At 32.4% G+C, this 11587-nt stretch overlaps 1 protein-coding gene across 3 annotated transcripts in view; it reads right to left on the reverse strand.

Annotated features, from left to right (window-relative positions):
* LOC106463014 (general vesicular transport factor p115-like) overlaps nucleotides 1–11587 on the reverse strand; it is an 88020-nt gene that overhangs the window by 7481 nt on the left and 68952 nt on the right. For 2 of the 3 annotated variants that reach the window (XM_022390414.1, XM_022390415.1), the window contains exon 20: nucleotides 3597–3671. The exons of the other annotated variant lie outside the window; for it this stretch is intronic. In XM_022390414.1, coding sequence (XP_022246122.1) covers nucleotides 3597–3671 — 75 coding nt within the window. The remainder of the gene's footprint in view (nucleotides 1–3596; nucleotides 3672–11587) is intronic. 3 annotated transcript variants of the gene reach the window in all.

Below are 11587 nucleotides of genomic sequence, written 5' to 3' on the forward strand. Positions count from 1 at the left end.
AGCAATATTTTTTTTTTCGTATACTTGTGTATGAATGTACTGGAGACTAATAAGATAAGGCTCCATTCAACAGACACAGCATGCAGTCATACATCCTAGTCCAAATGCTAGTTCCTCATCAAGATGCAAATACAAACAGAATTTTGTCCTTTAATCTGCTCAAACAGTTCCTTAGAACTTGTCATATTTGCACAACTGATAGCATGTAAAGAAGGGTATGTGTGCAAAAAGTGTATAGTGAAAAGGTTTCTGCAATAGTTCATAACCAGGGTGAAAGCACAGAACATCATCAGTGGTGGAGAAAGGGGCTGTAAGGTCTAGACACTCATCTTTTCAACCTTGCCACAGAATGTAAATATCCATCCTGCTGTAGTCTGAATGGTTCATAACCTCAACACATAACCAAAATTATCTATTATGCTTGATTCTGAAACAAAAATATTATCAATTCTATTAAACATTCTTGTAAAAGTCTAGAAACATTTAGATTATGTACTACTTACCCTTTTTCTGTTGCTGAAACATTTTTGTCATTATAAAAATTCAAGTTAAAGAAAAATCCTTAATCTATAATCACACTATAAACACCAATGAAAAGGCCTGACTTTCTTGCAACAATATATCTCCTCTGATAATGTATTTTTAGTAATACAAAAAATCATATAGTTATGCCAAACAAACTATATATTTTAAACTAAAGTCACACCATTTACAAGTAACAATTTGTAATATAGCTGCTCTTCATTCTGTTCTTATGCAAAGCTTTCCAAAGCAAAAGTTCACTGCTAATAAAAAGTTTATTGCATAGTCAAATATAGTCTTCAATTTGTTAAATATGCAACAACTATGGTTGAATACAGTTTCCAAGTTTTCGGAAAGTCAAGTCCAACTTCAATACTGGTTACAGTTATTAAACAAAAAAAAGCTATCTCTACACATAGATAACTATATACAGAAGGCTATTTCTTAAATGATGTATAGCCAAAGGACACAACATTCAAAGCAGGGAACATTCAATCTTTTTGGTAAAAGTGGGATACTCACACAGCACAGCATTTAGGACAGGAAAAGAGTTTTGAGAAACAAATCATGATCAAAGCCTTCATTCACATAGTGAAGGCTATGGTTATTTAACCCTTTTGCAACCCTTTAAATGCTTTTCTGTGCTAGTCACTGTGTTACTATCTGTGTGAATGAAATTAATATTATAATGTATGTTATGATTCAAAGTTTTATTTTATCTAAGTTTTAAGTCTTTTATTTCAAAATAAACCTTTAAAACTACTTAAAACTTCATATGTATTGTCATGTTACCAACAGGCTATGAAAATTCTCTACTTTGGCTCTCTGTATCTTCAATAATACAATGATAGTTGAGAAGAGGTATGTCTAGACAATAAGATGCTTATATAACCTTTTGACTAGCACATTTGAAAAATTCTCTGAATGAATACAGTTAAAACAAGTAATAAATATTTTTAACCCCTAACAGGTGCCATGCTCACCTTCAACAGATTTGTTTAAGTATTATAGCCTAAATGTAGATGTTACATACCTATGTGTATAGTCGCTAGAAAGAGCTCATTTTAAACTATAATCTAATAACTTTTTTTTTAAATTGCCACCCAGTTGTCATCTCGGTGCACATCAAACTGACTGTAGTATTGTTGGCTGCTTGATCGACTATAGCACTTACGGTTGTTTCTTACCTGAATATGTTATAATTAATGATATATTTAAGTCTTACTATTATATTTTAGTTAATTATGTTTAAAATGCATAATTAGAAGGTTTAAACATTGTTTAAATATACATCATATTTTGCACCCATTTTCAAGGCTTTCAATATTACGCACTGAACAAAAATTGTACCAAAGGGTTGTGCATGTCTCTCAAAAACACTGTAATATGCCTCAAGGGCACCGTTGATTTGTGTTAAGATGAATAATAAGTGGTAAAGGAAAAAAGACCTGAAATTACAAACTGAACAAAAGGAAAAAATCTTTAAAGATATTCTACAAAAAATTAAAATGTATGTACTTTTTTCTATTTCCTAGTTTTAATCATTTGTTTGCATTGTACATTGATGATAATAGCTATGGTATAGAAAAATAAAACTATAAACATTTACCTTAAAAACTTTTGATATCCATTTAGAAAGTTCTAGAGGTTATGCCAATAAAATATGAAAACTATAAGATAAAGGAAAGTATTTTATACTTAAAATGAAAATCACCTTGCACTCAAATGATTCACAGTTTGAGTGCAAATAACTACCAATGATAAAAAAAAAATATTGGAAAGATGTCATTAAAATAATGTCATTCTTTGTTGTTTGTGTACAAGATACTTATAAACTTTAACAAAATCCTACCAGTTTTTTGTGAGGAACACACATAGTTACTGTATTTTTTTGGCACATAAATGTACTTTCCTAGTTGAGAAGATAGTAATCACATCTACCCATGCTGAAAGGGTTAAAGAGAACCCTGTGACTCAAGAGCCACTGTGATGCTGGGCATATCTACTGATATCATGAACAAAAATGAACAATGATTTGAAGTTGATGAAGACTCAAAATTTCAAACTTCAAAAGATTACAGCCACATTTCAAAATCAATGGCTATTTGCATGAGAAATATGACAAAGAAACTGGAATTATTGCATGTAATCCTATATTATCACATACTGTATCTGTCTAGTTTACAATGCAGCTCCAGTGAACTTTTGTACATTGATCTATTTAAGCATGCATTCAAGATATTTTTATCTTTCCCATTAATTCTGATTAAGCCTAAGATTACTATATGTTTAAAAGCAGCACAAATGGTAGATAGCCAATACTCAATGTATTGAAAATACAAAAACATCAATCAATCTACATATTTAATATCTGTAGACAAATTATATAATACACATTTGTGAAAAAGCCTTGACTATGATCAACCAACAGACTATTTAAGGTTTATCAACTTTGGAGAAAATGTATATGCATCAGGTTTTGATAACTAAGCAATAAGATAACCTGAACTCCAAAAGATTGCTTTGCATGAAAATTTTTGTTCTAACAAAAAAAAAAGGTACACTTAGTTGAAATCAACAATTTAGCTACAATCCAAAAATACATTAGAAACTCATACACCAGGAAAAAACCTCTCTCAATAAACATGAGTGAGGTGACTATTAAATGGTATGTCAACACTACCAATATCATTCCAAAAGTAATTATGGCTACAAAAGATGTTGATAATGTTGACTTGTACTGCTGGTATAGACATAAACAAAAATGGAAGTTATTCTTTAACATTCATAACAATTAACAAGAAATTAACTTTGCCATATATGATTACAAACTGATAACAATGATACTAATTACGAAAAGACAAATCCTATTAAACAATGAACATTTCACTTGAAGCACTAAAACCTGTTGTGAGATGAATAATGAATATGCACCATCATGAAGACTTTTGCAACACAACAAAACTTATGACAACTGGAAAGGGATGGGATAAAAAGTGTGGTTATCCACTACACATCATATACTGAGCAATGGACAACATTGATTGGCAGGCCACACAGAAATGAAGAGTCACCTGGTTTTTGTCATTGACACGAGCCAGCCTTTGTTGTAACCTTCGTTTCTCTTCTGCTAACTTTGATAACTCTCCCTGCCCAGATGTTTTTCAAAGCCCAAAATATGATAATTTTGAAAATAAAACAAAAACAAGTAATAAAATTAAATATTAGTGATTACAGGAATCATTTAAAGAACTTATAATGATGAACAACATATATTTTACACATATTAGTGGTGCAAAAATAAAATAAAGGAAAACTTGTTAAAATCTTACCAAAAATTTCAAATATTCCTGATATTTGATGTGTTGGCTCAAACATAAATAAACCAATAGTAATCATAAGTCTTAAAAAAAACAGTTTAATTTGCCAGTTATAATTTTTTTTTATGGCAGTGTCATCCTTAGACTACTGTTACAGCTGAAATGACTTGTCAAGTAACACATATACAGTAAATTCTTATCAAGAGAAAACTGGTGATAAATATAAAATTGCATTCCTAAATGTATTTACAGAAAGATGAGTTAACAAACATCTATTATCCTTATAGTCAATATATGGTTCACATTAATTGTATTTCTACAATCAAATTTTAATAGTAATTTATATATATGCAATACATAAATTTCCATGCCTTTAGCTTCATTTGAAACTGAGCAGGTATGTGAATGTAAGATCTTATTACAAGAACCCTACTTAAGCTTTAATAACAAAAAGGAGTTTTAATTTGTTAACCTTAATTAATAGTTTGGAACACGTTTGCCTTTTTTTCATTCCATATGCAATATTCTTGTTTCTGTGAAACTACTTTCGGTATGTATTTCACGATGTACAGTCTTTTATTGAAATGTTTGAATTATATTTATTTATAACCTTAGCCTGAACAAAACTAATAGCAGTCCTTTCATTAGTTGTTTTTATTAATAATAAATCCAATGTTAGATTTTAAGCTTCTTAAAGCTTGAGTCATTTGAAGCTTTTGAGCCTAAATCAAGAGGCATTTTTTTCAAAAATAATCTTGCCTGTCAACTTTTCTTCCTTTATTTTTCTGAAATTATTAAACTAACACTTAACAAAAAAATAACTACTGAACAACCCAAACTAGTGGTTTGATTGGATTGTAACAATTATAAATTATGTTGACAGTTAATATTTTAAAACAATGTTTATAACACATTAAAATCAATACACAATATCTTAATACTTTTTAATAACCTTAGTCACTGCTTAATAATAGCCAAATTATTAAGAAAAAATGCACGTACAGATTTCAATTTGAAATTCTTATAGATATTTTTAGTAGTTTTGTGACAATTTTCAAGATATCTTACCAGTGTCTCACATTTAGATTTTTTAATTGATAAAAAGAGAATATAAACCTACTATATATCTATATAATATTTCTTCATTTCAAACCTGTGATATTTGTGTGTGTATTTATCAACACATAAAGATTAACCTGGACATACAGAATCAGTATATACTTCATTTGGTTTTTGATGTTCTTTATCACTTTGATATACAGGGTGGCCCAAAAGTAGGTATACAGTTGATAATTCTTTAATGGAATTTTACACATGATGTGGAATTATGGGAAAGTTAATCCCTCATTAATCTCACAGAAGTTCAAACTGAAACCCAATGCTGTTCACACAATCCTGGAGTCTGCCTGCCACACTTCTGCAAACTTTCTGACACAAATCTGTCTGTCCATCAAGTTCTGTTAATGCATTTCATTTCCTCGATTTCATACATTACACAATTCAATAGATTCAACATATATGCAACTGTATGCCTACTTTTAGGCCACTCTGTATGTATATCCAATATCAATAAAAATTACTTCTTTTGAATATTCTTGTATACTTGCAAGAATTGTAAAAAAATATAATGAGGAATATATGTATTTAAAACACTTAAATATTGATCACAATATTCTATAGTTCACTACTTGCAATTCTTCTGTTTAAGGATAGTACTTATCATGCTTAAATGAACTTCTACGATCATTTACTAATGTGCTTGTTTCATTGAAAAATAATGTGAGAAACCTGACTCAGGATTTCAGAAAAGTAACAGAAATATTCTTGAAATGAACAGTCTAAGGTAAAGTTAAAATTGTTTCTTCAAATGCCAAAATAAATTGTTAAGTTAAAGTAGGTTTGTATTGTCCTTTTCATGTATGTAATGTTCAGAAGAACAATACATCCTTATAGCTTGCAAACACATCATATCTCCTAGTCTCTGCCAGTTTCATGTACCTTATCACAACTTAGATTCTGTTTTTATCTTTTCTCTGACCAAGAGAAAGAATGACAACAATAGTACACAACTTTGATTTTTAGCTCCTAATAATTCTGATAAAGACTGCTGGAAGACCTTGATTGTATCGTTAAGTGTTAAAGGAAGTCAAAATGTATAATTATGCTGTATAATGTCCTATTTATGACACTTTTTTTTTAATGCTCTGACCTATTTCACTGTAAGAGATGCAATTCAGTAACACAGCTTTACTGGGATAAAAGAAATTATGTGCTGAGCTTTTACTTCTTTTACTAATGGAGAAACAAATCACTTGTATAATTTATATATAAATAGAACTAAATCTTTCAGTTGTCTCCTTGTATGTGATTGGTAAATGTCTTTGTAATGTAATTACTACCACAATAGTTTATAGTTATAAATTTCCAATGAAATGGTTGGAATCAGTTTTTGAAATAGTTCATCACATATGTTGTCTGTGCACACATATATATAAGTAATACATTTCATGATAAACTTAATACACAACCAAGGTGTTTTAGGATAATAAAAATAAAAGAGCCACACAACAGTACTACCTAAAACCTCATCCAAATTCTCTCGAGTGACACATAAATTATCATAAACAATTTCTGAAATGGCCTTTTTTCAGAGATAAAACATTTTTTTTTAACTTACTAAAAAATCATAACAGTGATACTTTTCATCTTATTAAAATCACTCCATTTTTGGTTTTAAACTTTGGAACTTAGACCTGTTTTGTTTTTATATCAATTGAAATTAAAACATGATTAGTAAATTTAAATTCTTTAGAAGCACTAAGGATTTCATTTGGTTGAACATGGATGAACAACCAGAGTTTAATGTAAGTTTTAATAACTAAATGTTACTATCATGATTTTAAAATATTTAATAAAAAATCTATTCACCAATAGTTGTTAATTCTAATTTTATTATACTTTAGTGTTTTCATACTAAGTTTTCAAGTACATTAAATTATTAAAAAAATTAAGTAATCTTTATTGACTAGTAAAATTCAATATATGTTAATTCTTAACACATAACAATTGTACAATTAACTCACAAATATCAATGGCCTATCTGGATTTATGGGTATTATACTCTTAGAACTGTGTAACATTTTATTTCAGTAGTGCTTCATTCTGAATGATTTAAAACAGCAACAATATTTTTCAATAAAAAATAAGTAATGTATCTACAATGACAGACATCTGCACATCTTCATCAGGACCGTTAGCTTGCTTTGGTGATTTATTGAAATATTTATGTATATTACATCTGATTATACAGATGCTGTCTTAAACATTAGCTAAAGATCAACTGAGCTGTTCTTCCTAAAAATAAAAAGGTACGAACAAGTTTAAAGTGACTCTGCTATTTTTATGTTCCTTGAAACTGTCTGAGAAATGGCTATCAGTTTCTCATATGAACTTCATAGAAAAGGTTTTTCTGTTAATCAGAGTCCAATACCTGTTTCACTTTTATCTAATGAATTTTGATAAGAAATGGAGAGGTATAGATATACGATGAACAAAACAACAAATTAAACTTTCATCATTAATGTTAATAACAACCAAAAAAATATATCAATAGTACAAAAAATAATAGTAGAAAATGACTTCACAATCTCTACTTCCTCTTTGAACCTGCATGCTAAAGCACCTGGTTTTTGCAGTAAAAACTTAACTTTCTGACCAAATTTGTGTGTTCGAACACATTATCTTCCTTGAACAAACTTTTTATTCAGTTTGATGGAAAAATTTCTGTGAAAATAGAGAAACAACTAAATTTTCTTTTCGTACAAACACAGAGAGAGCAATTTTAATATACAGTAGAATATCATTGATCAACTCTCTACAATCCACATTGAAACAGACAATATAAAATTAATGACTAATTTTATCAATTAAATTACTTCAATTACTTATGCAAAAGATCATAAAATAAAAACACCCTTCTGATACCAGTAAGCAAGATACGTTTTGATCTCCAATTAAGCGGTATCACACTACACAGTTAAGTAGCTGTATTCTTTATAAAGGCTTTTGAAATAGGTGCTCTTGACAAGTAGTGCAAAGATACCAACACTAGACCCAATCTCTGGCTTAGATGCATTGATGACTGTTTCCACTGTGGAAACATGACCTTAATTTTTTGAATCAAGTTTCTACTTTCTAAATTCCACAGACACCAATCAACCAATTCACCCTTGAACATTCAAGTGAAAACATGAGTATAGATTTTGTTGACGTTATCTTAGTGATCTATAATTACAATAATATATATATACCTTGTTTCATAAACTGATTAAGAAACCTATTTTTCTTCACTTCAATTCCCATCCACGAAAAGTACAATTACTGGAGAATTAAAACTAATTATTGCAGTGGTGAAAACATTACATGCTCTGGGCTAAAAATCACTCCTTTTGTACAATGAATATCTAATATTTTCAGAGAGAACAAAAGTACAATTACTGGAGAATTAAAACTAATTATTGCAGTGGTGAAAACACTACATGCTCTGGGCTAAAAATCACTCCTTTTGTACAATGAATATCTAATCTTTTCAGAGAGAACAAATGTTCAGGCTATGACAAAAACAAATTAATATCAGACACAAAAAACAACAACAGAGGAACCAAGAAGGAAAAAGACAATTTACCAAAAAAAAAACTGACTTTTACAGTAACTCTAATTCATGGGACTATCTCCAAGAAATTAAAAAAACACAATCAAGAAATCTGAAACACCTATTAAAGTTACAGGATGACCAGGTCCAACTTTCAGTACACTATCTTTCAGTGTAACAAAACCAACTGTCTTACAAATATACATTTGTAATCTAAAGATGGGTATCTTGCTTCTAGTACTGCATACCAACTTACAAATAATATATGCTTTCATACATATATTGGTGAAAGAGGAAAAAACAACCATATAAACTAGGATAGGAGAACATCTTAGTTTTCTTTAAAACATGAGAGAAGTGCAGTTGTCGATCAGATTTTAATTAATCATGGCCAAGTAATTATTGGCATTAATCTACCCTTCTAGAAATAAATCATTACAAAAGCTACCACCCTACACTGATAGTTATAATTTTCCTATACTGAAAATGTATTTCTGATAGGTACAACCCTCCACTCACAAGATTAACTATTCTTGCCCAGTGCTGCCCTCTATATGCAAATTTTTCTTTACATATGCCACAAGCTTTCTGCTCCCCCCTTCCGGAATCAAATGATTCTAACATGTCACTCATGTAAATCATCATGCATCACTTCTCCACCAATTTGAGCGTGACATACGTGATGCATGTGACTTCTTCTATACATCTCTACTGAACTATCACTTCAAGATTTGGCAGAAGACGTAAGCACTGGAGGAAAGTGGGGAAGAAGGGTGGGAAGTTTGCGCGGATGGAAGTACTTATCGGAAATACATTTTCAGTATAGGAAAATTATAACTTCCAATACGGTGCTTCCCTACCGTCACAAGATTAGCTAGAATCCCACATCGATTAAGTGGCAGGACTGGTGCGAGGGAATGACAGAAGTACCCCCCAAAAGCATCCGTAGGATACCCCTGGACCTGGAAATGAGAGAGTCAGATCTGATGAAGGGAACTGCACCACTTCTGAACCAGGTATACTCTTCGCCCATCTTTAAAATGTGTAGTAGATTAGGGTGGAAAAAAGAGAGGAGCACATCCAAGTGTGTGAGAAAACTGTGGCAGGATAGTGATCCTAACCATATAAATATATATGTAACTCAATCCCAAAAAGTATAAAAGTGGGTAAAACAATGGATGTGCCCTTAGGTGTAAAGTGGCTAGGGTGCGATGGACCATACTTGGGTAAGTCAACTACATCCAAAACTCATGCCGCTGGAAACAGACATCCATGCGAGGGTAGGATGAGGATTATACTGTCTTCACCTCAAGTTCAAGAGACTGGGGTAATCTAGAACCACTCCAACTCCTGAGCATGACACGTGTTAGCTTTGATCTATCATTCCAGGGACCTGACATCTGGTTTCAAAAGGATGTTTATATCATATAAATCAACTCCTCCAACACTGAAATCATCCAAAAAGCAATAACATCCTCAGAATAAGATAAATGAGGGAATGTAAAAAGGACAGAACCGGAACAATCCCCTTACTTCCTCTGTGACCCACAACATAGAAGGAGAATGGATCGAGGGAGTAATATAGACAATCATAAACATGTGTGAGGACTTATGTTGATTGGTTCTACTCTAAATCAAAAACCCATCCATGGGGTACCAACATCCACACAGGGGTAGGATGAGGGCTCCCAATCGAGGGGTGAACTGCAATTTGAAATTTCACTCCTTTGTGGGTGTATACTACATACTGGAGGATAGCATATCATCTACACCCACAGAAAATCACTGCCCTACTCTGCACTGAATGGTTATAGCCATCTTTGTGTGAAACCCATTCAGGAGGATGCCTCCACAGTCGATCACCTCAGCAGCTTAGAACTGGAAAGTGGTAAGGACTCTCATACTCCACCAGAAGAATGGGGGGTGAGAATGCGGTGGAGAGTCCGAAGAGATGTCATCACCTGTGACAGTGCAATAAGGTGACTATGAAACCCTATTTTGAAAAGAAGAACATATGGAATTATTCAATACAAGGCATGGCAGAAATGGGTAGCTATCCCTTTCTGCTTTACTATGCTCTCCATGGGTGGTACGGTCTAGAATGGGCAAGTTTATGAAGCAATTACATCGTGAGGTTATTCATGTACAAATGATCTTGTGGAACACTCCATCTCAATGGTGAGCATTGAGAAGCTATGGAAGATAAAGCGTGAGTCAACATGGCTACACAGTGTGGATTTCAAGTTGAAGAATACCTGGTTAGGCACCACTTACCACAGAGTGGGATCCACATAATGAGTAAATGAAGCAAGAGTCCCTGAAAGGAAAAATACGAATATAAACTTACCCAGTCAAAGTCACACTGAAGCCTAAAAAATGGCCACAGGTGGAAGACAAAAACCCGACAAAGAAGAAACTGTGATATGGTGTAAGTAATGGGAGACATGCCTGACTATAGGATTTCTTCCAATGGCAGATGAAGATGAGACGCAAGGGAAAAGGTGAGGCTATGGAACATTTGATGAGAAGACACCTGGAACAAATTCTGGGAGAAAGAAGACAAGCAGAAATAAGCCAATTGATTCAAAAGCAAACCCAACTGATGAGGGTAGAAGAGGAATGATCCCAAACAGAGGAAGACTGCCAAGGAATAAAGAGTTGGAAACGGGTACCATGGAAGGAAGCTATGCGAGCAATATAACAATGAAGAATATGGACTGGACATAGACAAAAAGCAGGAGTTATCCATCCTAGCTGCTGAGGTCTTTGGGAGGAAAGAATGATCCAGATAAAGGAGAAGATAGGTGGGATGGTAAAGCATACATGAAATGTCAATGGCAAACAAATTAGACCTTAAACGTCAACAGGCTAAGAGGAGAAGGAAATACATTTTAAGAGAAAGGTGAAACATGGAACACGAGGAAAATGGTTCAAAGGGAGGTAAAGTGAGGGAATGAAGGACCACATTAATATCCCAGTTGGGAAGAGTAGGCTGTCGTGGGGGGGGGGGGGGGGAGGAACGTCGAGAAGAAGTAGCTAACTAATAGTAGGTAAGGAAGAGAAGGAAGAACGAAAACTAAACGAGAAGTAAGGT

This window comes from Limulus polyphemus, unplaced genomic scaffold (genome assembly GCF_000517525.1).
Source record: "Limulus polyphemus unplaced genomic scaffold, Limulus_polyphemus-2.1.2 Scaffold1301, whole genome shotgun sequence".
NCBI classification, from domain to species: Eukaryota; Metazoa; Arthropoda; class Merostomata; order Xiphosura; family Limulidae; genus Limulus; species Limulus polyphemus.